Below are 27266 nucleotides of genomic sequence, written 5' to 3' on the forward strand. Positions count from 1 at the left end.
TTCTCGGGACGGGGGACCCCCCTCCCGGGGGCAGGAGGAGGCCCCGGAGCTGGGATGGCGCTGGGGAGCTGCCTGTCCCAGAGTCCAGCGGCTGGCCTGAACAGAAGGCGCCCACAGAGCACTGCAGTGCTAGAGCAGGGCCTGGCCCACCCCGCCACCTCCCCGCCTCCCCCTGGGCTGCCGTCCGGCCGCACGGCCTGGCTTCTGGACGTCCTAGCTGTTGCTCTGGCCGGGGCAGAGGCTGGAGAGGGGGGCCCCGGAGCCCTGGGGCTGGCGGGCCTGCTCCCCCCGAACCCTCTGCAGTGCCCTTTCTCCCGGGCTGCCTCGGGAAGTGGCCAGGTGGAGGGAGCTGGCAGGGTGGGCAGGCAGGCTGTGCCAAGCTGCAGGGGAGACAGAGGCCAGGGGGGGCAGGAGAGACCACGGGAGAGCCCTGAGCAGCTCCCCCTTAAGGCATCCTGCATCCGAGTCGCTCAGAAGCCCAGGAGAACTACCCTGGACAGCGCCTGCTCCAACAGTGGGCCCTCTGTCCAGCAGGACTCGCAGACTGTCCCTTGACCCCCTTCACTGGGAAAGACAAGCACGGGGCCACCAGAAGGGGTTGGTCAGGTGCTTGGAGATCACGAGAAGGATGCAGTGACCGTCCAGATTCGGGGGGGCGGGGGGAGTGACCCAGAGCAGTGAGAGGCCCTTGTCCTCAGAGGCTGGCAGAGGAGAGGGGAGCTCCTGCTGCAGAGGGGGTGCAAGCTGCAGCTGGCCAGGCTAGGATCTGCGTATGTTCTGAACAGCTGGGAGATTGGGGGTGCTGGTGATGATGAGAACTCCATCCAGGCTCTTTGGGGGCAGGGGAAGCTGGGAAAAGTGGGAGGCTGGACGGATCTGCCTTCTGTCCTTGGCTGCACCAGAAGTGCTCGCGGGACTGAAGTCGGGACCAGTGGGGGGCGAGGCGCAGGGTCCCCTCCGTGGCTCCGGCCAGCCCTGGCGCGCTCTCGCCCCCCACAAAGCCTTGGGAGGCGAAGGGAAAGGACAGATGGGGGTTGTCGAGTGGCGCATCGAGATAGCGATGGAGGATTTGTGGGTGGGAAGGGGATGTACCTCGGTACCTCCTGCCAGAGAAAAGGACGATGGGAGTGAGCAGCAGAGGTGGGGCTCGGCCCCGAGACCTCTGAGCCCAAAGGAGTGTTCTTTCCACTCTCCCTCCCACCTCCACCAAGGGATCCCCTATTTTAGTCCTGTCTAGCCTCTTTCGGGATCCCTCCCCTTGCCCTGAGGCTGAGTGGGGAGCCATACCAGATCCCAAACAGAACCCGAAGCCCTTCTCAGCTCCACGTCTGGTTTGAGAGACAGCCCAGGGGAGTGGGGTAGCTGAGCACTCAGCCAGGGGGACAGGGAGGCAAGGGATGGACGGGGTGGGAGCCTGCCTGGGCTGGTTTTAGGAGAAAGTGATGGCGCAGGGACTAGAAGGGGGGTGGGGGGAGAGAAAGGTCAAAGAGCAGGGATGCTCTGGGAGAAAGCAAATGGGAACTTCCCCTCCTGTCCATTTTCCTCTTTGCCTGATTCTTCCATGCCCCATCTTCCCCCCTCTCTCCTCCTCTCCCCATCCCCTCTGCTCCCCCCTTCTCTGTTTTCTTTGCCAGCCTGGCAGTCCCCAGCACTGGCAATATTTCTGCCATTGGCAGCAGAAAGGACCCTTCCCGTCTGCCTTTCCTTCCAGTAGCCCTGGCTCCCGAGGAGGGGTCCCCTCCCGTGCTCCCTCCCTTCCCGCATCTCCCACACCTCTGCTCTCCGCTCCCCTCCTGAAGCCGGCCCGGGCAATCCCCAAAGCTCAGTTTTTGCCACCGGACGATATAAAGCCGGCCCCCGGCTCTGGCCCGCGGGCCTCGTCTGGATTCCTCCTGCCTCTTTCCAGGATGGGAGACGGGAGGCTCCTTCCTCCTTGCTTTCCCATTCTTCCATTCCAAAGGCAGGAGACTTGGCTGGGGATGTGGGAGTTTTCCAGTCCTCAGCCTCCACAGAGGGAGAAGCGAGGCAGGGATGGGCTGCAGGCAGGGCGCTTTGCAGAGGGGTGAAGGAAGGGGCGCAGGTCCCCGCAGAACCTGGGGCTAGCGACTCTGGGAAGGAAAAGGGAGCCCTGCGCCCCTCCTTCCCCAGACTCAGTAGCCGCAGAGGGGGGCTCTGTCCCTCTCCAGACTCACTGGCAAGAGACCAAAACCGTATTAGTCAGCGGCCAAACCAAATTTATTTGCTCCATTTGTTCCCCCCTCCTTCTCCACTCAGAAGCGAAAGCAAAGGTGTCTGGGGCATCTGAAGGGCAGGGCCGGGCCAGGTGGAGCAGGTGGGAGGCTTCTGGAGGCCACGGTGGGAAGGTGGAATCTCCAAAATGGCCCAGGGGCCCCCAGAGATTTGGGCCTCCGGGCTCCTGTCATACACTGCAGATCTCCACGCACTTTATAACCCTTCTGTCCCTCGGGAGCCGTGGAAGGACGAGGTGACTTCCCACAAAACCCTCCTGCCTTCCCTGTGTCAATCAACTCCCCCTAAAGGGAATCGCCTTTCTACCCCCAGTTGCTGCCCCCACCTTCAAGGACCCTGACTCGGCAGAAAGGGCGTTATCCTTGAGTCTCTAAGGGGCCTCCTACGCCGGGAAGGAGTGTGGGGGTTGGGGAATCAGAAGAAGGCCCAGCTCGGCTCAGAGAGGAAGGAGCCCCTTCTTGGTTCCCCTGCCCCCCCTCCCATCTGGAGCCCAAGACTCCTTAAAGGTTTCCTTAATGCCGGGTGTGGTAGAGAGGGCCGGCCCTTTTAGAGGAGCTGACTCCAAACTGAGGGCCTACTCCTCTCCCCCGAGGATCCTGAGACCCGTCACTGGGGCTCGTTTGCTTTTCCTGCAGAACAACTGGGGAGGGGTGGAGGCGAGAGCCGGGCGGCCCCTCTCGGATCTCTTCCAGCTCGGATCTTGGGAGAAGCTCGCCCCACCCGCCAGCTGCAGAGGGGGCCGCTCTGGGTCCTGGCTGGGCTGGGGACTGGCTCGGTGCCCTAGGCCAGGGGGCCTTCCCTTCTTCTCTGGGGCTGTCTCCCCATCTTAAAATGTGAAGGTTAAACTAGATGTTTCTAAAGCCCCCTTCAAATCTGAGTTATATTCTCTAAGATTCTCCCAATCCACTCTGCCATCCCCTGTTCTATCGCCCTTCCCAGCCCTGACATTCTGTGCTCTACAATTCTTCCCAGCCCTGACTCCCTCTGTTCTCAGGCCTCTCCCAGCTCTCACACTCTGGGATTCTTTAAGGCCATTTGCCATCTCTCATTTTTATTGTCCTTTAAAGGTGAGATTTTCCCATAATCACTTTGAGGTAGGAGGTAAGAGCAATCGCATGGCCCGCCCCTCCACCAACATTATAATTTCACCAATTTTGGACAAACAAAAGTGACTTCCCTAGAGTCCCGGGGCAGGAAGAATCAGCGAGGGCCCGGCAGGTGCTTTGGCAGATTCGGCCCCGGGGACCTTGCCGGGGCATCGAAGGCTTCTGGTCCTCCTGGGCCTAGGAGGACCAAAGGCTTGGGATCTCAGCAGGGGGAGGGAGGATTCTACAGTGGCTTGTGATGTGGGCCAAAAGCTTGGGGTGAAAGGTGCCCAGGTCTGGCGGGGGAGCGTGTTGACTGGATTTCAAAAGTTAGGGTTCAGCCTGGTGACTTGCGGGAAGCCAGATTCCAGATGTGGGTTAGGGCCAAATCATTCAGGGCCTTGAATGGTAAGTTCAGGGACTTTTATCCTGAAGGTCAAGGGAAGGGTCCTAGAGCAGTGAGCTCCCAGTTCAAAACTATGTCTAGGGGCAGGCTGGAGGAGTCTGGGGAGTGGGACATCAGCCGTTCCCCAAGTCCGGATGAGAGATCGGGGGTGGGCTGGGGGGACAGAATATGCTGGTTCTCCCATGGGACCTTTAACCCTCCTCAATCCACTCAATTTATGGGGAAGAAGTTGAAGAAACTGAGGCAGAGGGAAACGGGGATGGAGGAGGAGAGGATCGTTTATTTAGAGCCGTAATGAGCAGTGGAGGTTGTTTTGTCCGAGTTTCTCATTCTATGGTGAGGAGGCAGGCTCGAGATGGGCTGTTCCGTTGGCCAGTGGTGGAAGCAGGATTCAGCCCAGGCCCCCGGCTCTTGTCCGGTGCCCTGCCCCTCCCTCCGTCACACAGAGCCCTCTCGTCTTGGCAGGGATGAGCACTGAGACCCCCGAGACAGGGAAGGCACTTTTCCAAGGTCACACACACACTGTATAAATGGTAGCTGAGAACCTGAGTCCTCAAGCTCCTACTTCAAACTCTTTCTGTTATACCTGCCTGCCCCCGGCCGAGGGGAGGAGGGGGGGACTCATGCCCCTTAGAGCTTGGGGGAAAGCCCACGTAGGTCCAGGAGGGGCCTGCTGGGACTTGGGGTTTCTGAGACACTGCGGGGCTGGAGGTGATGTCGTCCCCACCCGCAGCCCTCACTCCGGCTCTTCCGCGTTGGGAGGTTGGACCGGTCCTTACCCAGAATCCCGGAGCCCTGAGAAAGACAGACAGAGGGGCCCTGAGGGGCCTCTCGACCCAGACAGCGAGGAAGGCGGGCAGGGCAAATGAGCTGCACCTGACCCGGGAGTCGTCCGGGAGGAGCCTCAGAGAACTCCCAGGGGAGCCAGCTGGCACGGACGGCAGACAATGAAGAGAGCAGAATTTGAGCAGCCGGGCTAACTGCTGGGGGGAAGAAGGATGGGGGAGAGGGGAAGGGGACATGGGGGAGAGACACCGGATTGATGGTGAAAAATACAGCCCAGGGCTTCAAAATAGGGCCGAGCTGGGCTTCCGATGGAGGTGGGCAGGAGAGGAAGGAGGCCGTGTCGGGGGTGGAGTCCTCCCAGCTTGTCCCTCAGTCTCCCCTGTCCTCCCTTCTTGCTCTTCCCTCCTTCCCCTTCCAAGCCAGGGCCGGCCAGCAAGGGCGAGCTGCTGCTACCCCCGGGCCCGGCCCAGCAGGAGGCAGAGAGATGCAGCCCAAGGATCCGGCCCTGCCAAGGGCTCAGTCTGGGACTGGGCAGCCCCTGGTGGCGGTGCAAGCTCTGGCCCTCTCTCTCTGGGTGATCTGGGGGGGGTCTCTGCCCTTCTCCCCTTGGAGAAAACCAAAGGGTCAGGCCCGGGGGTGCGGCTCTGAGGGCCCGGGGGTGCGGCCGGAGGCTCCGAGGGCCGAGGAGCAGGCCCGCCCTTTGGTGTCCGGTCAGCGAGCCAGCCTTGCCAGTCCGGTGCTCAGGGCCAGGCCCTTCTCCGAATGCCAAGACACTCAGCAGCCTTCCATCCCCAGGGACTTCTGGGGAAGCTGGGCTTTCGTGGAAACCCGGGGCCGGGAGAAGGGTGGGAGTCCCTCCCCCTCCCCTTGGGGCTCCAGACTGGGGCCCAGCCTCCCCATGTGACAGATGCAGACAAGGGTCTGGTCCAGGGTCCCAACTGGCTCCAGTATCCAGAGGGATTCCTGGTCCAGAGCTGTTGTCCATGATGAGCATGTAGGACGTGTGTGTGTGTGTGTGTGTGTGTGTGTGTGTGTGTGTGTGTGACTGAGTGTGTGTGTAATTGTGAATGTGTATCTGTGTGTGTGTGTCTGTGTGTGAGTGTGTGTGTGGTTGTGAATGTGTTTGATTGTATAAGTGAGTGTGTGTGATTGTGTGTGTGTGTGAGAGTGTGTGTCTGTGTGTGAGTGTGTGTGTGGTTGTGAATGTGTTTGATTGTATAAGTGAGTGTGTGTGATTGTGTGTGTGTGTGAGAGTGTGTGTCTGTGTGTGAGTGTGTGTGTGGTTGTGAATGTGTTTGATTGTGTAAGTGTGAGTGTGTGTGTGATTGTGAGTGAGTGTGTGTGTGTTCCAATTCCTAAGAAAGAGAAGCAGAGGACAGAGACAGAGACAGACACAGAGGCAGAGACAGAGACAGAGACAGAGGGCAGGGCCTTGGGACGGCCTGGGCTGCTGGGGATCGAGCCGTCCAGGTCTGAGGGATTTCCAGGGGAAGAGGCAGATTTGCTACTATCTCCAAGGGCCTTCCCATCCCCCAAACCCCCATCCTCACTCACACTTGCACACACACACACACACACACACACACACAGGCTCCGGCGGGTCTCCCGTGGGCAGGGGAGTCTCTTTTAGCTCAGGACACCCAGGAGTGGTCTCACCCGCGGCCTCCGGGGACAGAGGTAGAGCCGTCCCGGCTGACAGGGATCCCCCACTCTGCCTTCTCCTGAGGGACCCCCCAGGGAGGGTGGAGAGTTGGGGGGCTCTGGAGCAGCATCTCCCGAGGACACAGCTAGGAGTAGCTGGGGATTCCTCCTCACCCCGCTCTCTGCCAGGTCCTGAGCCCAAGCCCCCACATACAAGGGCACCCCAAGCCCCTGCTCCCAACCACTGGGAGCGAGCCAGACTCACTTCTGAGGACAAGAAGGCCCAGAGTGCTCATGCAGCAGGGACAGAAACAGAGCCAGTGTCTTCCCTAAGGTGTTAAGCAGGATCCAATCAGCATTTATTAAGTGCTTACGGCATGCCAAAAGGAAGATGTCAGTAAGCATCTATTAAGCACCTACTCTGGTCAAAGAATTGCAAAGCTCTAGTCCAAGGCCCTCATTTTCTGGACGGGGAAACTGGGGTCCGGAAAGAGGAAGCAATTTACACGGGATGGACAGGCAGAGTCAGCATTGGAACCCAAAGTCTCCCTCCAGAGTGCACGGAGCACTGGGCCCAGGAGGACTCCCCTTCGTGCTTCAAGTCTAGCCTCAGACTTTTACTAACCAGGCAAGTCGCTTTACTCTCTGTGCCTCAGTTTGTTCATCTGTAAAATGGAGAAGGAAGTGGCAAATCCCTGCAGGGTCTTTGCCAAGAAAACCCCAAATGGGATCTGGAAGAGCTGGACGTGACCGAGAAACCCACTGCTCTTCCCAGGGGACGACAGCCGATAGACAGCACTCGATGAGGCCGTTTCAGGCTCACCATAGCCGGGGGGTTGGGGGAGGGGGTGTTCGGGACACAGGCCACTATTATCTTCATGTGACAATTAAGGAAACTGAGGCCCTGCGAGTTCAGGGACAACTCCATAGTGTCTAAGGCAGGATTCGATCCCGGTCTTTACCCCAATCCTACTCTTGTCCAAAAAGGAAAAGACAGAGAGATGAAGCTCATTTTCTGTTTTCCTTCCCGAGCTATTCCTTTCTGTGAGCCTCAGCTTCCCTCTCTGTACAATGGGGAGATTTTATTCCCAGTCTTTCCTCCCACTAGAACGGAGGCTCCTTGGAGGAAGGGGCCGGCTTCCTTTTTGACTCTGTTTCCCCAGCACAGAGCTTAGCAAGGGCTCGTTGAGTTGACGTGACTATAATCCAACTTCCTGATTTTTCAAATGAAGTAATTAAATGCTTATCAATGAGCGGCTCATTAAGCTCCACAGCCTACCAAGTCCCCTCAGACTATTGTTCCCATCTTACAGATAAGAAAAACTGAGGCCAAGAGACAGGAAGTAATGCCCCCAGACATAAAGGAGCTGAGTGTGAGAAATGTACCGGCACCTGCCCTCAACACGCTTAGATCCTATTGGAGGAGTTACAGGAAGCACAAAGTGTGAGCCTGGCGCGTGAGGAGGGGACCCATCCTCATCCCGAAAGTGGTGGTCGGGTCTTGGGGCAAGAGAGCAGCGGATAGAGCATCAGCTCTGGAAACAGGAGGCCCTGAATTCAAATCCAGTCTCAGACGCCTGCTGGCTGTGTGACCTTAGCGAGTCATTTAATCTGACTGCCTCGAAAAAGAAAAAAATCAGAGGTTCAGGCAAGTCACTTCCTCTCTTTGGCCTCAGCTTTCTAAGTCTGGGGAAACCTGGTGTGTAATACGCCTGTAATACAGTGTCTAAGGTCAGAGGGTCTGGGTTCGAATTGTGACTCTAGGTACATCCCTCTCCCTGCGTGGGTTTCAGTTTCCTCCTCCATTTCCAGTCCCACTCCATTTTACAGATGAGGAAACTGAGGTCCATCGAGACCAAGTTAAGTCAATGAGCAGCTTCCCAAGGTTGCATAGCTAATAGTGTCAGAGTCGGGACTTGAACCCGGGACACTGCAACCCCGACTCCCGAGCCCATCCCACCAAGCAAGGAGCTTGGACACCGCCCTCCAGGCCGCTGCCAGGTTTTCATCAATGAGCTAGGATAGTGATCTGTGAAACGAGGGGGTCTCGGGCAGTACTAAGGTATCCCGTCTTCCTTTTCCCACATGCCCCGGCTGACACGGGATCCATCTTAGCTTCAGAGAGAGACCCCGCCCACTATAACCTCCCTCGGTGGCCCGTCCCAGGTTGCCCCTCTGCTTCCTGGAAGCCAGGGGAAATTGGACCGGAGCCTGCCCTGAGGGCTGGGGGTTCGCATGGCATTCACGCCTAGATGAACTCCCTGGAGCTGTAGGGGTAGCTGGGAGAATCAGAAGGTGGTAGAGGGAGGGTCCTCTTCCACACAAAGCTGAACTGGGACTTTGTAGAATCCGGGAGAGCCCCTGAGAATCCTTCCAGTTATAATTGCTTTGTTCTTGAGCCCGGAGCCCATTCCAGAGCCGAGAGTTCAGCCACCTCCTTCCCGAGGCCCATTCAGTCCCGGCTTCCTCCTCCTTCTCAGACCCTAATTTCCCTCCTTCCTGGACTCTTGATGAAGCACAAGGCGGGAGGCACCAGCAGCTGAGGATGACTCAGGACCATGGGATTTTATGGCTAGAAGGAGCCGCATCATCCTCTTCTTTCACGGATGGACAAGCTGGGGCAATGAGAGTGCCGGGCTCGGGGTCAGGATGCCTCACCTTTGGGAGTTCCAGTCCAGTCTCAGACCATTCCTAGCTGTGTGACCCTGGGTAATTTAATTCACCTAGCCTGCCTCAGTTTCCTCATCTGTAAAATGAACTGGAGAAGGAAATGATAAACCACTAGCTGCCTAACCTCAAACAAGTCACTTCCCTCTGCCTGCCTCAGTTTCCTCATCTGTAAAATGAACTGGAGGAGAAAATGGCAAGCTGCTCCAGTGTTTCTGCTAAGAAAACCTCAGAAGGGGTCACAATAGAGAGTCAGACACAACTGAAGCATAACTAAAACTTGAGTTTGCTGGAGAAGTGAAGAAATCAAATAGGGAGCGAGGGGCAGATCTGGGCTCCCAGTCTAGGCCTCTAAGTTCATCTGTCTCTCTCCTCTGGCTAAGCCAAAGCTGATGTCAGAAGGTCAGAGGTCAGAGGATAAACATAGATAGAAGGGACCTTAGAGTCAGATGTGAACCCAGGTCTTCTGACTCCAAGTCTGTTACAGAGCTTGGCTCAAGAGCCAGGGCTGCAGTCGCACTATTTTGATTCCCATTTTGCAGTTGTGGAGACTGAGGCAGAGAGAAGTGAACTGACTTGTCCAAGATTTACACAGTGTCCTGGGTTCAGATCCTGACTCTGACACTTATTAGCTTATGTAACCTTGGGCAAGTGCTCATTGACTTAACTAGGCCTCAATGGATCTAAGTTTCCTGCTTTGTAAAATGGTGGGGGGGGGGGAAGGGGGGTTTGGAAACAGAGGAGGAAAGTGAAGCCCAAGGAGGGAAAGCGGTTTCTCCAGAATCACAATTTGAACCCAGATCCTCTGCCCCTAGACACTGTAACAGGTGTATTACAACACCGGGTCTAGAAAGCTGAATTCCCCAGCTTGCCTACCCAAGCTAGTAATAGTTGCTGAAACACATACGTACACACGTTCACACACACACACACACACACACATTTATACACACACAAACACACACACACATATTTATACACACACAAACACACACATATTTATACACACAAACACATATTTACACACAAACACACACACACTCACACATACACACAAATATACAAATACACACAGACACACAGACACACAGACACAGACACACACACACACACCCTGCTGGAAAGAAATGCATCTCCTTTATCAGGATGGGGCTGAGGAGGCCATCGGTGACATGAGGGGGGACATTTGTCTTTCAGGCAAGAGGTCAGGGTTCACTACAGGGAAACAAAAGCGTGGAAATCAGCCCTGGGGAAGGTCAGAATCCAATCTAGGCCAGATGGACTACATAGAATTCCTTCTGGGGGTTCTGAGCCCCTGGTTGGGGAGACTGTTTAGGTGTTAAAAGGAGTAGGAACCTGTTCCCACCACCCCCCACTTACTCATTGTGGCTGCTAGATATTATGAAAGGTTGGAAAGAGCTCTGGGTTTGTGGCGAGAGGAGCTGAGTTCCAATCCTATTGTCACTGCCTCCCTGTGACCCCACCTGTGTCAGATCATCTTGCTTCAGCCTCAGTTTTCTACTTTGTAAAATGAGGGGATTTGACGAGACGAGCTCCAGGGTCTCATCCGGCAGTAAATCCATGAACCCATAATCCTTTGTGAGGGGAGAAACTGCGGTCCAGTGATATTAAATGCCTTTCCCAAGGTCACAGGGCAAGCAGCAGTGAAGTTGGAACCAAGACTCAAGGTCTAGACTTCTTTAACTTATCCCTTGTGGTTGCTTTAAAGTTTTAGCAAAGTACGTCACATGTGCCATCTCATTTAATCTTCACAGTGTGTGAGTTACACACTATTATTCCCATTTTGCAGTTATGGAAACTGAGGCAGAGAGAGATGAAATGACTCGTCCAAGATTTACACAGAGAGTAAGCACAATGTGAACTCAGGTTTTCCTGCTTCCAGGTCCAGTACTCTACCTACTGAGCCACCTAGTGGCCTCTAGAGTCCACTGACACTGGTCAGAAAAAATGGCCTCCAGTTAGGACAGAAGGTTGGTTTAGAATATGAGGCCACACAAAGGGTCAATCAGGACTAGTATCATCCCATTCCCTGCAGCCCTCCTCCAGCTTTGGGTTGGAGCAGTGGTGAAAACAAAGATCTGGATTCAAATCTGTTGTGTGACCTTGGCAAGTACCTTACCTTCTCTGCGCACCTCAGTTTCCTCATCTGTACGAAGAGAGTGGATTCCATGGCTTCTTAGGTCTCCTCCTGCTCTAGTTCTAGGAACCTCAGTCTAAGCCTTTTTGGGGGGGAGAGTACTTGTGAATGCCTAGAGGGGCGTGGGACCCACAGCAGAGCTGACCTACGTGTTTCAGAGGTAGGGAAGCCTAGAATGGGGGAGTCACAGAATCTGAATTCCAATCTTCCTGCCTGGGTGTCCTCGAGCCAGTGCCTTCCACACCCTGGACCTCAGTTTCCTCCTATGTCCAGTGAGAGGATTGAACTCGATGGTTTCTGGGAGCCTCTTCCAGCTCCAGGGCTCTGACCCTCTATAATTCCTCTAAGTTGTCAAGAGTCAAATTCAATTTAATTGACAAAAGTGAGCCAGTCTCTCCCCTCAGGACCGTATATTCTGCTTCAGGGGTTGGGTGTGAATTTGAAAAGAAATCCATCCAGGGAGAAGGTAATGCTAATCAAGTGGATGATTATCCAATGGTCATTTGTCTGGTGTCTGGAGAGCAGAGTTTTGTGGGGCGAGTCCCTCCTAGGAGCCTTGGACTAGGCCATGGTGACAGTCCCATCAGCTCTCAGTCACTGTCAGCTCCCGGTCACCATCAGCTCCCGGTCACCATTAGCTCTGTCACTGTCAGCTCCTGGTCACCATCAGCTCCCAGTCACCATCAGCTCCCATCCCTGTCAGCTCTCAGTCACTGTCAGTTCCCAGTCACTATCAGCTCCCATCCCTGTCAGCTCCCATCCCTGTCAGCTCCCATCCCTGTTAGCTCTCAGTCACTGTCAGCTCCCAGTCCCCGTCAGCTCTCAGTCACTGTCAGCTCCCAGTCCCCGTCAGCTCTCAGTCACTGTCAGCTCCCGGTCACCATCAGCTCCCATCCCTGTCAGCTCTCAGTCACTGTCAGCTCCCGGTCACCATCAGCTCCCAGTCCCCATCAGCTCTCAGTCACTGTCAGTTCCCAGTCACCATCAGCTCCCCTCCCTGTCAGCTCCCATCCCTGTCAGCTCCAGTTCTTGCCCAACTTTAAATTTAAGGCTCCAGGACATGAGATTATTCGCCTCCTAGGCTTGAGCACCCTGGGGCTCAAGGAGAGGAGCTAGGAGCCCTGGGGTTTCCTGACAACACGTCTTGGGCACTTGGGCATCCTCTAGCACCTAGGTCTCGGGTGGGGAAAGCAAAGTGTTTGAAAATCTTGTCTTCTGCCGTTTGGCTCGGGAGCAAGCGTTCAGAGGCCTGAGGGGGCATCTTGCCCCGGATCAGTCAGCCTTGACTCAGAAATGGCCTGGGCCTGGGGTAGGATGATGGAACGGTGAAGGACGGGCCCTCCCCACTCTGGCCCCAGCACTGCAGGGGTTACAGGAAAGACCTTGCCGGGTCAGCCTGGGAGAGGAGCCTCTTCCCAGAAAGCTTGTGGAGGATTATTATTGTCGAAATTTATAGCAATGGAATGGTAAGCCTGGGGAATAATGGCCAAGGCGGGCCAGCTCTGGATCTGCCCTTCGTGCCTGGGGGAGGGGAGCTCTGAGATTGGACACCTCCGTCCCCCTCCTCTCCTGGCCCACCCCCCCCCAATGGCCTTGGAAATAAGAGCGGGCTAACAGGCCGCCCAGCCCGGCCTCCGAGGAGGCACGGGACAGCACGGGGAGGAGCCGAAGCCTCCCAGTCACGCCGGGCTCAGCCCCCCGTTCTCAGAGCTCTCCCCGTGACCTTGCACAGAGCTCCTTCAGCCAGTGGGCCTCAGTTTCCTTCTCTGTAGAAAAGAGCCGTCCTCTGGCTCTCTAAGGGAGGAGGGCCCTTGGTGTTTCTTGCGCCAGACTTGACGCCTCTCTTGGAAGGATGCTCAGTCCTTGAGAGCTCCAGAGTTGGCTCCGAAACATGATCTATGGACAGCTGTCAGGCTGGGAGACCATCTCTCCGGGGCCAGCTGCCCCCCTCCCTCCAAAGGAGCCACTTAAGGAGATTACATCCCGTTGGATGATGGGAAGGAGAGGGAAGGCTTCTGGTTATAGGAGGAGGCTGGCTGGGAACAGGGCTTCAGGGACACTGTCTGTACCCCTTTGGGGGGAGCGGCCGGGTCTCCCGTCTGGCACCCGAGAGGCAGCGTCTTGGGCCACAGAACCCTGGCTGGAGCGTTTGTCAATAATGGCTCAGACAGCCTAGGCCAATCATTTCCCTTCTCTGGGCCTCAGTGATCTCAACTGCAAAATGGGGGGATTAATAGGACCCAAGTAATGCCTCATCCTTCTTCTGGGGTTTGCCCACCGTGGGAATGGGAGAGGGGGCAAGCTGGGACAGCAAATAGAGATGCAGAGAGCCAACCTCCAGGTATCTGTGGCCGCCGGATGCAGGCGAGGGGGCTCTGGCGCAGGGACTTTGGGGATCACCTACTCTCAGCCATGCATGGATAAGAATTCAAGTCTTAATTAAGACTGAAGCACTTAGGAGGAGCTAGGTGGCGCAGTGGGTAGCGCACTAGCTCTAAAGTCAGGAGGACCTGAGTTCAAGTCTGGCCTCAGACACTTCCTGGCTGTGTGACCCTGGGAAAGTCACTTAATCCCAATTACCTCAGGAAAAAAAAAGACTGAGGTGCTGACCTATGGAGTACTTAGTCTTAAAGTACCTGGTCTAGTTCTAGGCCAGGTTCTAGGCAAGGAAGCTGGAAAAGACCTCCGTGTGCACCTCATTCAACTGCTTTAGAGATGAGGAAAGCTCAAGGTCACAAGGCAAAGTTAGTGGCCGAGCCAGGCTAGACCCCAACATGTGAATATTCACCTAGATGGTAAGGTTAAAAAAAGCCAGTCCACAAGCATTTATTAAACACCTACTGTGTGCCAGGCACGGAACTGGGTCTTGGAGATACAAAGACAAAAAGTGGGACCGTCCCTGCCCTCAGAGAACTAACGTTCCAGGGAACCCACAACATTCAGTTCTGCCCGGGAGACATTCCCAGGCCCTGGGAACAGAGAGGCAAAGCACAGAGCCCTGCCCACAGCGGGCTTCCCTTCTGCAGGACCATAACCCACCATAACCCAGCGCTTTCTTTTATAGAAGAGGAAACTAAGGTAGGAGGAAGGGGCTCGGAACAAAGTCCCACAACAGATTTGGAGCAGAACCAGAACTCGGGCCTCTGGGACCAAGGGAATGAGTGACAGTGGGCAGATGCGTTCCTTTCCATGGACCTCTATTGTTTCATCTGTCAAAGGGGTGTGATAAAATTAGGGCAAGTCTGAAGGCAGGGGTGACCTCATCCCAGAATCAGACTTTCGGGGTTGTAGAATCACCAAGGAGTCCGTGGCCGTCTGGCGTTGTCCCCGTTACCCATGACCACCAAACAGGCACCCTCCTCTGGGACAGGAACCCACTGGAGGCAGCCTCGCCACTCTGAGACCCCAGCAGGTGACCTTTCAGCGAGTCCCCGAGCTGAGTCTTCTCTTCTCCAGGCTAAACACCTCGTCAGCGGATCACTGGCTCCAGCTCGAGGCTATCTGCCCTTCCAGTTGCACCCCGGCTTTTCAATGACCCTCCTAATTAAAACGCCCAGGACCAGACATAATCCCGCAGGAACTGGGCATCCCTGGGTCCTGACATAGTCTGGGCATCCCTGGGTCCTGACATAGTCTGAACCTGCAGTCCATTAAGACCCCCGGATCTCCTTCATCCTGCTTAATGTGGTCGAGACATTGATTTTTGGAGTCCAAGTGTAAGGCTTTTCATCTCTCCCCACTGCATTTCTTCAGTCCGATCTTTTAGCTCGTCAAGATGTTTTTAGCCCCCCACAGCATTGATGATCCTCCCGGTTGTGAAGACCGAGTTAGCTCCCTGGACGCCTTAGAATCAGCCGGAGTCAGGATAAGCAAAAGTCCTCGGTCTTTATTCTTGGTCTTTAGAGGTAGAAGTGAATTGGATGGACCCAGGATCTCCGCAACCTCCTTCTTCCTTGTCCACCGCCAAAGTGACTCTGGCTAGTCTTACTCCCCGCCCCCCCCCCCCAGTCCCTCCTACAATTCTCTGTATATACCCATTATCAAGCCAGCACAGGATAGTGGGAAGGGCCATTTCCAAGCATATGTTAACAGAGTATTGTCCAATCGGTGATTAGCCTTAAGTGCTCGGTTGTCCGACCTCAGTGCATTAACTTAAGAGTTTCAGCCCCTCTACACCTACTTTTATGTTTCTGTTTCTGTCTCTCTCTCTCTTTGTCTCTACCAAGTCACTTGCCCATGTGAGTCTTGCACCCCCAGCTAGACTCTCCGAACAGAGGGGATACGTCCTCTAATGCCTTTTCATCTATTTCACCCGCCCGTCAGGGCCAGGCTCATGGCAGGCATAAAGCGACGTCGTCTTAAGGCACAAAACCTGACTTCAAATCCTTGCCAGGTGATCTTATGCAAGTCATTTCCCAGCAGAAGGCTTAGTTTCCTTATCAGTGAAATGGGGAGAATAATTCTTCCTCTCTCTCCTTCCTAGAGTTTTTGCGTATGGGGAGGAAGGGGGAAATATTTCATAACCCAGTATGACAGTGTGTGGCTCATGGTAAGTGTTTAATAAATCAATATTTTTATTTGAAAAAACCAAGTTTTTATTGCCATTTTCTGTTTCTTACACCACTATAGTAGCCAATGAATCCTTCCCTTTTCCCTCCCCGAGAATCATCCTATAGGATTTTTGGGAGAGAAAAAAGTCGGCACAACTGATTGGAACATTGAGAAAGCCCAGAAATGTGTGAGATGTGTCACATCTGTGGATCTCCCATCTCCACAGAGGGGTAGGTTGGGGGTATCTTCTCATCTATCTACATTCAAGTCTAGTTTGATTTTTTCCCCCCTGAGGCAATTGGGGTTAAGTGACTTGCCCAAGGTCACACAGCTAAAAAGTATTGTGTCTGAAGCCAGATTTGAACTCAGGTCCTCCTGGTTCTCCATCCACTGCCCCGAGTCCCATTTGATCATTATAATTTTGTTCCATTCACTTCTGCTTTTTGGATGTGTCCTAGTTCTTTCTATTTACAGCGTTTCAGTTTCCGGGTATGCTGTTTCCCCGGCTCTGCGGACTTCCCTCTGCGTGAGTTTGTCTCGCTTGCGCTGGGCGACTCCATGTTCATCGCACAGCTCATTTCTTATGTCCCAGGCTTACTCTTTTATGTTCACATATTTGTTTAGCCGTTTCTCAGTCCAGGAACATCTACTTTGTTTCCCATTCGTAGCTTTCACCAAAAGTACAGCTATAAATATTTTGGAGCATATGGGGACTCTTTTTTTCTCATCGAAGCTTTCCTTGGGAGTATAAGCTCAGTAATGAAGTTTCTGGTTCCAAAGGTATAGACATTTCAGTCCCTTTATTTGAATAATTCCAAATTGCTTTTTAAAATGATCGTACCATTTCCCAGTTCCACCAATAATGTATTAGTGTGCCTGTCCTCCCACCATCTTCCCCACATCGAATATTGTCTTTTTTTGGCCATCTTTGCCGATCTTTGACAATTTACCAGGTGTGAGGTGAAACTTCCAGGTTGTTTTGATTTGCATTTCTCTTATTATTCATGATTTGGAACATGTTTTAACATGCTTGTAAGCACTTGGTGGTTCTTATTTATTCCGGGGACAGCTTGGTGGCGCAGTGGATAGAGCACCAACCCTGAAGTCAGGAGGACCTGAGTTCAAATGCAGCCTCAGACTCTTAATGTGTCCTAGCTGTGTGACCCTGGGCAAGTCACTTAACCCCAATTGCCTCAGGGGGAAAAAAAGAAAGAAAAAGAATTATTTATTCATATCCTTTGACCATTTATCTATTGATTTCATAATTATCCATTTGTTTATGTGTGTGTGTACACATTCCCATTATTTATATATCCTGGATACCAAGCCCTTATCAGAAAAATATTATACAAACAGGTTTTTCCCCATTCAAACACTTTCCTTCTTATGCTCAGTGCATTGATGTTGTTGGTGCAAAAGCTTTTCAGGTTCAAGTTCCCTCCTCTGCTGGGGACACACCTTCATGTTCCTTCAGTTACTTAATCTTTGTTTAAGGCGGCCCCGATCCCCCAGCCCTCTTTCCCTCACTCATCCCCTCTTCTCATCCGATATTCCTCCATCCTTCCCTCCCCTTCAGCTAGTCTTGTTCCTCAGTTTTACATTTTTATTCTTTTCCACCCCCTTCCAAAAAGGATTTATGGGGAATGGCCCCATCTTCTCTTTCTGCTTACTCGAGACCCTCATTCTCGAATTCAGAACTCCTAGAATTACCAGTCTTTCTCTTCCCTGTCTCTTTGTGCTTTTTCGATGTAAATCCTAAAACGCTCCAGCCAGAGGAGCAATGGCGAGCCTTCGCTGCAGCTCAATGAAACATCAACTGGTGCTGCTGTGGCGGGGTCGACTAGGGCCTCCAAGTCTTACCTGCTTGCGGTTCCTGGGTATCTCTGCCCGGACCGTCCCCCTTTATTTTCCCCACTCTATACCCTCACACTGCCCCCTTACCCACCTTTGGGCTCCTGGGTTCAGCATCTGGAGGGGATGGGAAAGGGGGTGAAGGAGCCCTCAGCAATGGAGAACACCAGGCCCCTGAGCCTGCTCCGTGTTTCTAGAGCAGAAAGCTCTCCCACTGGCAATCAGGTGTTCACTAAATGCTTAAAACCCCCGAGGGGAAAGGAGGGAGGGAGGAGGCAGGACGGGATGGGAGAGTGAGGCAGTGAACAGAATCTCACAGAAGGAAGCAAGAGGCTGCAGTTCCAGGCCTCCCTCTGACATAGATCCCGAGCTCCATATAGGGGATAAATTCACCTGAAGGGAGGGGAGGGAAGGGGCAAAGAGTGCTCCCCACCTGTGTGCGAACAGTCTCTCTAAGGGGAGGAAGGCCCAGACTGGGTGACCTCTGCTTCTATGGCCCAGCTGACCCTCTCTAGGAGGAGAGCACGGAGGGGAAGGGCATGCTGGGACGGGACCCTCAAGGGCACCGGGCTGCAGCTGGGTCGGGATTTGGGAGACGTAGGAGACCTCAGGTTGAAGGTGAGCTCCTTGGATGTCAGCACCCCAGGAAAATGCTCCACCGGGCCCTAATGAGGGGCCTAGACCAGGCCATTGTAATCACCCCTCTAGTTGCTCATGCCCCCTAATCTGGGCCAGGCCCCGGGTTGCTCCTTCTGGGGGGCAGAGCAATAATTAGGACAGCTGTATACACAGGAGTTCTAGGGGGGGGGGGGAATGGAAGGGAATCTCAGAATCAGGAAAGGATAAAGAAAGGCATCTCACACCAGGGGGAGTTTGAGCTGAGACTGGAAGGAAGCCAGGAGGTGGGGTGAGAAGGGAAAGCCGTCCCGGCAGGGGGTACGGCCAGGGCAAATGCCCGGAGTCGGGAGATGGAGCGGTTAGTATGAGGAACAGCAAGGGAGCCAGTGTTCCTGAATTGTAGACTCATCAGAGAGCCCCTGGGGTTTGCTATGTAGGGGGATGCCGTGGTCAGACTAGCTCTGGGAAGATCAGTCCATGTAGGTCAGGGCTGGAAGCAAGGGGCGACTGGGAGACATAGCCACTTCTCCTTCCGGGTCTCATTTGACCCATCTGTATAATGGGACGTATAGAGTGGATAATCGCTGAGGTCAGCCAACCAAAATCGACTGAGGGCCTACTGTGCGCCAGACCCCGTGCTGAGAGCCGGGGTTTCAGAGACCGAAGGGAGACATTCCCTGCTCTCAAGGAGCGGAAATTCTGCCGGGGAACAATATGGTCCCGGGGAAGTGATTCAGACAGCCACGAGCTCCTGTCACGTAGTGGAAGGTTTGACTCATTTGCTTGTGTGGAAGGAGCTCTGGCCAGGAACCAGATTGTTGTGGGGCGCCAGCTGGAAGGGATCTTGCAGATCTTGAAGCAGAAGCTCTGATTAGACAGACGAGGAAACTGAGGTCCAGGGACTTGTCTAAGGTCACTGAAGGAGGACAAAAGCAGAGTGGGACTCTGGGATCCTCTGACGCCTCCGCTCCATCCCAGGCTCTTGCCCTTTCCCAAATGACCCAAGTGACCCCACCGCTGACTCCCAGCATGACTTCGGCTGGATGTTTCCCAGGCCTGCTCTGGGGTCCAGTTTCCCCTGAAATGGGGGGGTCTGCGCCGATGACCTTGCCTGCAACTGTGCGGTGGGGGCAGAGGTCCTGGGTTCCAGGACCCACCACTTGCTCCCACTTGTGTGCCTCAGTTTCCTTCTCTGTTAAAGAAGAGGGCTGGACCAGATGTCCAAGGCTGCCAGGTAGTGCACAGAGCGCCAGTCTTGGAACCAAGAAGACCCGAGTTCAAATTCAAACTCAGATGTTTATTAGCTGTATAACCCTAGGTAAGGCACATCAGCAGGTTTGCCTCAGTTTCCTTATCTGTAAAACTGAGGACGGATTACAGGCTATCGAAGGCGCCCCCAGCTCTCCGGCTGGAAAGGAATTTAACAAAAAGGGCACAGACAAAATCAGCTTGGAGACACGAGAACATTTTTGTTCTGTCTGGATTTCAATGGAAGAATATTCTGGCGGCCCAGTCCTGTGGCTCTCCAGCCTCCGGCTCTGGCTCTCAGTGTCTGTCTCTGTAAAATGTAGTGAGGCCTGAGAATGGAGATGCGATATGACATAGTGAAAGTCAGGAAGACCGGGGTTCGAGTCTTACCTGGGGCACACTGGCTGTGTGACCCTGGATAAGTCACATGCTCTCGGTGCCTTCGGGAGGTTCTCCAATTCGATCTTACGCTGCCAAGGGTGGTTATCTGCATAGAAGGAGGGAGTTTCCCCACACAGGAGATCCCGGTTTCAATGAAATTCTAAGTCCAGTTTTTCAAATTGAGAATATTGGTTACCATTGGACCATCCTGTCCAACACCAGTACTTAAGCGTCCAAAGCATGGCCAGTAAGTGCACGTGGTCAAGCAGGGAGGGAGCGATGGAAGGGTGTCTGTGACCTTCACCACGGGAGCTGTCCGGCAGCGGAGAGTGCTGGCCCGGGAAAGGGTGGGCTCCCCCTCCTGGGAGGTCTTCCCTTCTAAAGAGGGGTCCTGGTTGTTCTCAATGTCTTTGCATCTTTGGGGACACTGAAGCAAGGACCTGCTAGAGCAGAGAGCATGTGGGGAGAGCCTGGCAGCCCATCGAGTCACTGCAGTTGATCAGATTCCCACAATTCCTCTTGGAACCTACTCTTTGGGTGTCCGAGATTTGGGGTAAATGTCTTTTTCCAGTCTTTCCTGGCAGCTGGGGGGGTGGTGACCCTAATTCTCAAAGGCCCTGCCCAGGGGTCCTGAGTTCTAACGGACCTATCAAGCTAGAGCCCCTTTGAGTCTGGCTGGCAACTGACTAGATGGCAATTCATGTAGTGAGGACGGCCAGGTATGGATTAGCCACGAATCTAATCATTAATACCAATAATGATTAGCATTTACATCACACTTTAAGATTTACAAAGCACTTTACAAATATTATCTCAATTTTACAGTTGAGGAAACTGAGGCAGAAAGCAGTGAAATGACTTGCGCAGGATCATATAGCTAGAGAGTAGAGACTCACTGACTTCAGTCCAAGGACTCTTATGTGATTGGACGTCCAGCAAAGTTGTTAATGGTGGCGGGTCAATGTGACAAGAGTTCTGCTGCGGAGTACTCGAGGCTCCGTGTTCGGCGACTTGACGTTTGGCATCTTAATCAACAACACGGATAAAGGCCGAGATGGCAAACGTGTCGAATTTGCATGTGACATTAAATGAGGGGGGAAAGCTAACACGCTGAGTGACCATCGGGGGCCAGACGGACCTTGCTGGGTTAGGTCATTGGGCTGAATCTCGGAAGATGGAGTTCAGTAGGGACAAATGTAAAGTTTTGTACTTGGGTCCAAAAAATCAATTCTACCATAGAAGATGGGGGAGAGCGAAACTGACAGTAGTTGTTCTGAAAAGGGTCTCAGGGTCTCAGGGGATGGCAACCTTCCTTGAGGTCAGAAAGTGACTCTAAAATCTAATGTGAACTTGGTTGCGTCTGGAAGGGCAAAGCCTCCAGGGCTGGGGTGGTAAGGGTCTCGCTGGGTCTTTCCCTCATACGCCCTCATCCGGAGTCTTGGGTCTGATGATGGACGCCGTGGATGACGCACTGGAGAGTGTCAGAGGATGGCAGGCAGATGGCGGAGCGCCGAGTTCATGAGGTTTGACAGAGAGCGGGCAGGTTTAGCTGGGAGGGCACGAGCTCGTCTTCGAGGATGAAATGGGGGATTAGCTCTGTCCCGTTGACCCCCACGGACAGACCCAGGAGCAATGGTAGGAACGACTGTGGAAGCGACTGAAAGCTCGGGATCAGGAAGAACATTTCCTCCCCGTGAGTGTCCCAAAGCAGAGGGGGCTTCCTGGAGAGGTGGGGGAGGGGCTCCCCCGCAGGGGCCCCTTCAGAGATGGGGGTTCCTTCCTGGAGGTGGAAAGAGCCGCGTCCGTGTTTGGGAAGACCTCGGATGCTGGCTTGCTCTGTGACTTCGGGCAAACCATCTTCCCAGCCTCAGTTTTCTTTCTTTGTGTTTTTGCTGAGGCAGTTGGGGTTACGTGACTTGCCCAGGGTCACAGCCAGGAAGTGGTGAGTGTCTGAGAACTGATTTGAACTCAGGTCCTCCTGGCTTCAGGGCTGGGGCTCCACCCACTGCGCCCCCTAGCTGCCTCATCAGCCTCAGTTTTATCTGTAAAATGGGAGTGAGCGCCTGTTTCCCAGGATTGTCATGAGCCTCCTACAATGTGTGAAACAGGCTTTAACAAATAAAATGTTTTATAAGCGCCCCTGGTTGTGACTGTGGCCCTCGCGCCCCTCCCGGGCTCAGAATACCGGCCGGGCACAAAGGGGGCGGAGACCGGCCACAGCGCAGCCCAGCCCCCATCAGCAGGCGGGGAGGCGCAGGATCTGAGTTCGAATCCCGGCCGGAGCCGGGAGCGGGTTCTGGGCCTGGGAGGGGCCGGGAAGGGGTCTCCGGGCCTCGGCGAGCCGGGCTCCTTCTCCCCACAGAGATCCGTGAGGCCTTCAAAGTGTTTGACAGAGACGGGAATGGCTTCATCTCCAAGCAGGAGCTGGGCACTGCCATGCGCTCCCTGGGCTACATGCCCAACGAGGTGGAGCTGGAGGTCATCATCCAGCGGCTGGACATGGACGGTAAGCTCCGCCCCCCGGACCGAGGCCCCGCCCCCTGGAGCCGAGGCCCCGCCCTCTGTCCCCCTTCCTCTGTTTGTCTGCTCCCTGATTGGCAGAGCGGCGGCCACGGGCCAGGAGCCCTTTCTCGGACCGCGGGGCCCTGGCCCAGTCACTTCCCGCTTTCCTCATACTGTCCCCTTCCCATGTCCCTTTGTGTCCGTCCCTCTCAGGCCCCGCCCCTCGTGTCCCGAGCCCTGCTTCCGGGCTAACCTCCCAGAAGGCTGGTGGGGAGGGGCCACCCCCATCTCCCTCTTCCCCCCGGGCCGCCTCGGGGTCCTCCGTGACCAAGGCCGGGCCTCTGCGCCTCCCTGGGCCCCGCGAGACCGGGCCCTCCTTTGTGCGGTGGCGCTGCCCCAGAGACCCCCGAAGCTCCGCTGTCCCCGCGCTCCTCCGCTCCTGCCCGAGGCGCCAGCACGCAGTGCCCGGCTCTGCCCTGGCAAGGGCCCCTCCTGCTCCTGCCCCTCACAAGCCTCGGCCCATCCGCCGCAGGGGGGCCTCTGAGCCGCCGGGAGCCACCAGAAGGGCTCCTGACCGCTACTGGGGACCTGGGGTGGGGGGAGGGGACGCCCCATGTTACAGATGAGAAAACTGAGGCTCCTTGGTCAGAGTCTGCTGGGGGCTCTGGCTCGTGGGCAGTGGGCGGGCAGCGGCCGACTCCGGAGAGCTCCGCTCAGACACAATAGTCTCCCCTCTTGTCTCCTCCCTCCCCGCGTCCTTCCTCCTCCCCTCCTCCCCAGCCCTCCGAGCAGCTCCCACACATGAGCCAGCTGGGAAGGCGGCATATGGTGATTAAGCGGCAGGGAGGCCGGCCCGCCCCACAAGGCCTCGTTAAAAGGCCTCCTCATTAACCCCGCCTCCTCCCTGCCCTTTGCTGAGGAGCCCCCTGGCACCGGGGAGGTGCACGGTGCCCCCCACAGCCCTGGCATCCGGGCAGTGAGATGGTCAGAGATGGTCACCCCATGCCCTCTGGGGGCAGGGCCGGGTGCGGGAAGGGAGGGAGAGAGGAAAGAAGAAAGGAAGGAAGGGAGAAAGGGAAGGAGGGAGGGAGGGAGGGAGGAAGGAAGGAAGGGGAGGGAGGGAAGGAAGGAAGGAGGAAGGAAGGAAGGAAGGAAGGAAGGAAGGAAGGAAGGAAGGAAGGAAGGAAGGAAGGAAGGAAGGAAGGAAGGAAGGAAGGAAGGAAGGAAGGAAGGAAGGAAGGAAGGAAGGAAGGAAGAAGGAAGGAAGAAGGAAAGGAAGGAAGGAAGAAGGAAGAAGGAAGGAAGGAAGGAAGGAAGGAAGGAAGGAAGGAAGGAAAGGAAGGAAGGAAGGAAGGAAGGAAAGGAAGGAAGGAAGGAAGGAAAGAAGGAAGGAAGGAAGGAAGGAAGGAAGGAAGGAAGGGGAGGGAGGGAAGGAAGGAAGGCCCCACGGGGAGCCAGACCACAGCTGGGGCCAGTTCTATCTCCTCTCCCTTGGTGCTCAAAAGAGCAGCCATCAATCAGCTGCATCAGGGGTGGGAGGGGACTATGGGACTCGAAGCTGGCTTGGTGATCTCAGCCCAGGAAACAGAGATCCAAGGTCTGGTACTAAATTGGAGAGCCAGTGGTATGTCCCTGGAAATTCAGGAGCTAACACTGGCTTTGCTCTTTAACATGGTGAATGCGGCAATCAACTACCCAAGCATTTATTAAGCACCTACTATGTGCATCCACATTGCCCAGTGGATAGAGCACCTGGTGAGAGTCAGGAAAACCTGATTAAATAATCCATCCTCAGACACTTATTTACTGAGTGATCCCGGGCAAATCTCTTCATCCTGTTTGCTCAGTTTCCTCATCTGTAAAAATGAAAGAAATGGCAAACTGCTCCCCAAAATCCCAAACTGGGACACAAAAAGTCAAGCCCGGCTCAAACAGCTCAAGCCGCCACAACTAGGTCATCTGGGTACAAAGGCACCTTCCCCTGGCTTCAAGGAGTTTACAATCTATTTTTCAGAATGAAGTATTAAAAGTAAATCAAATCAATCCTCCGAGTGTACATGAGGGAATACTGAAGGTAGATACACTTCCCCTGGGGGGAAGGTGAGAGTCAGAGCAGACATCCGGGAGGAAGCAACTTGAGCTGGGCTTTGAAGGGAAGTAGGGAGCCTGATCGAGGTTGGGATAAAGAGGGAGAGCATCCCAAATGCTTGTTGACTGACTGACACAACACTTGAAAGTTTGCAATCTAGGGAGACTAATAGTGGCCTTAGGAGGAAACTGGAGTCCTGCTGGACAAACTAAAGTCAATACATCTGCCCCCTGACCTACCTTGCTCCCTCTTCTTCCTCCCTTTCTCTGTCTATTCATCCATCCATCCATCCATTCATCCATTTATTCACCCATCATCTGTCTATCCATCTATTCACCCCTCCCTCCCTCCATGTAACAAACATTGGACTCCGACTGGGTACAAGGTTACACGCTGGAAGTTTTTAGTCACAACATCTCATCTGCTGCCAGAAGCATTTTCTAGATGGTAGAGGCTGGGGTCTAGAGGAAGAAGGCCCCCCTCCCCACCCCCACCCCGTTCACGGCCCTCCCCTCGGACCCAGCTGGGGTCGGCGCTCACTCCCTCTCTGTTGGCTAGGCGACGGCCAAGTGGACTTCGAAGAGTTTGTGACCTTACTGGGGCCCAAGCTGTCCACCTCGGGGATCCCTGAGAAGTTCCACGGGACCGACTTTGACACTGTGTTCTGGAAGGTAGGAGCTCCCACCCTGCCCTTCGGCCCGGGGAGGAGACCCTGACAGAGGCTCCCCGATCGGGGGCTAGACCAAGACGCTGGGGGTCAGAGGTAATGTGAGAAGGGCCCCTGTTCACTCAGGAGCTCTCCCAGCCTCGTGGTCCAGAGCAGGGGCCAGAGAAGGCCGCGCCGTCCTCCTGCTGTCCTCCCATGCTGGGGGGCCTAAGACTCCCCCAGGGAGGGAAGGGGGCCTGGTCCCCCGAGGCTTCCCGGGCTCCGGTGATTCGGGATGGGAGGGGACGGCCCAGCCCCGGGGAACGTGGAGAGCGCAAGCGGCCCTTTGGCCCCGAGGGCGGCCGCGAGCGCTGACCCTTGGCCTGCCCGCAGTGCGACATGCAGAAGCTGACCGTGGATGAGCTGAAGCGGCTGCTCTACGACACCTTCTGCGAGCATCTCTCCATGAAGGACATCGAAAACATCATCATGACGGAGGAGGAGAGCCACCTGGGCACGCCCGAGGAGTGCCCCGTCGACGTGGAGAGTGAGTACCCGCGGGGTCCTCCCGAGCGCGGCGTCACCCCCGCCCTCGATGGGGGGTGGGGAGGAGGAGGAGGCCCCGCCCGGGTCAGAGTCCGCTGACTTTCCCTGTGTTCTGTCCCACCCCGCCCCCCGGCCCCAGCCTGCTCCAACCAGCAGATCCGCCAGACGTGCGTCCGCAAGAGCCTCATCTGCGCCTTCGCCATTGCCTTCATCATCAGCGTCATGCTGATCGCGGCCAACCAGGTCCTGCGCAGCGGCATGAAGTAGCTGACGGCGGGGGGCTGGGGAGGATGGGCCGCCGGCCCCGCCCCGCCCCCCATCGAGCCGCGGCCAGGGGCCCCGCCCCCCACCGAGCCGGCCGCGCCCGGGGCCCCGCCCCCCCGGGAGAAGCGCTGGGGGCTGCCCGGGGTCTCGGCCGGCGGAGCATGAGGCCCCCGTGCATGGCTGTGGTGCCCAGCGCATGTCCGTGCATGGGGGCCCTCCCCGGTGTAACTCCGAGTGACGCGACCCTGTGTGCCATAGGATATACTCTCCATACAATATAATCCCTCTATATCTATCTATCTACGATAAAAACACCAAAACCATCGGTGAAGCAATACAACCCCCTCCCCCCCCGTAACCCGTGGGCCCTGCATGGACCAGGGAGGCGGGACAGAGGCAGCCCCCTGGCCCTGGGACAGAGAGCCGGCCCCTCCGTGGGACAGAGTGCCCACCCCTCCCAGGTCCGTCTGGGACCCGGGGGAGGGCGGAGAAGTGCACGGTGGGGGGCCGCCCGGAAGCCAGCCCCCTCCTCCTTCCACCAGGGCAGAGGGCGAGCCCTCGAGGCTGGGGGATTCTGGGAGAGGACCCCGCGCCTGCACCCACCCCCTTCCCTGTCTGGTTCCCCGCCCCCCTCTTCCGTCCGTCTGTTTCCTGGTGTGATTGCTGGTTCTCTAGCCTGTATGTAGCATCACCTTGTTCCTGTCTGTTTGGGGGTGTTCAATCTCAATAAAGATGGAATTTATATATGGGTTCAGTAGCCCCAGAGATAAGGAGACGACTATCCTTTCCGCCTTCCCGAGCCTGGCCTGAGCTCCCAGCCCAGCAGCTCCCCCCACCCAGGCCTACGGCCTCCTGGAGAGTCAGCGAGGAATCACGGCCAGCACCGGCCCGGGCTCGGGTCTGTTAGCTCCAGGGCCGGCCCCAGCGGGCCTAACCTCCATCCTTGACACATTGAGCAGCCCGGGGCCTGGCTACAGGTCGATCCCGGGATTTATTTGTTCAGGGCAAACATCGGTCTTCATTTCACTTCAACTCACAGAGGGTCAATCGATCGTGCTCCCAGTCATGGAATAGTCAATACTATATTCTCCGGTCCTGCCCGGCAGCCCTTGTGTAGCTCCCGAGGCTGCCCCGGGAACCCAAAGACTACCCAGGAGCAAGCCCCTCGGAAGGAGGAGGCAGGGGGCAGACGGGTGGTGGTCCAATGGGGGTGGGGGCTGCTGAGCCAAAGGCAGTGGGGGAGAAGGGATTTCCACTATCCCCCCTCCTTTCTCCTTGATAACCACGGCATTTCTATGGCCTTCAGAAGGGGCCCCCTAATCCTACCGTGTGATCAGGAAGTCATCCAGTGCTTTCAGCTGAGCCTGGGCTCTGACCCCATGGGGGGGACAAAGAACCCCCAAATTTAGAGTTGGACAGAGGGTCCAGCCACACCTACACATGTATCTGGAGGGGCTGTTTTCTCTGAAGAGGAGGGATGCAAGGATGAGGGGTCTTTGTTTTAGAGAAGAGGAAACTGAGTCCCAGAGGCTTGCTGAGCAATCGGTCACTTGACTGGTTGATGACGCCCCATTGAG

General features: G+C 55.5%; 1 protein-coding gene across 1 annotated transcript in view; it reads left to right on the plus strand.

Annotated features, from left to right (window-relative positions):
* CABP7 (calcium binding protein 7) overlaps nucleotides 1-26459 on the plus strand; it is a 28206-nt gene extending 1747 nt beyond the window's left edge. Inside the window, exons 2-5 of the mRNA XM_051973079.1 lie at nucleotides 22005-22148; nucleotides 24792-24904; nucleotides 25273-25426; nucleotides 25565-26459. Of these exons, the coding sequence (XP_051829039.1) occupies nucleotides 22005-22148; nucleotides 24792-24904; nucleotides 25273-25426; nucleotides 25565-25692 (539 nt within the window). The 3' untranslated portion in view covers nucleotides 25693-26459. The remainder of the gene's footprint in view (nucleotides 1-22004; nucleotides 22149-24791; nucleotides 24905-25272; nucleotides 25427-25564) is intronic.
* The last annotated feature ends 807 nt before the right edge of the window (nucleotides 26460-27266 follow it).

Source organism: Antechinus flavipes, chromosome 1 (assembly GCF_016432865.1).
Source record: "Antechinus flavipes isolate AdamAnt ecotype Samford, QLD, Australia chromosome 1, AdamAnt_v2, whole genome shotgun sequence".
Lineage (NCBI taxonomy): Eukaryota > Metazoa > Chordata > Mammalia > Dasyuromorphia > Dasyuridae > Antechinus > Antechinus flavipes.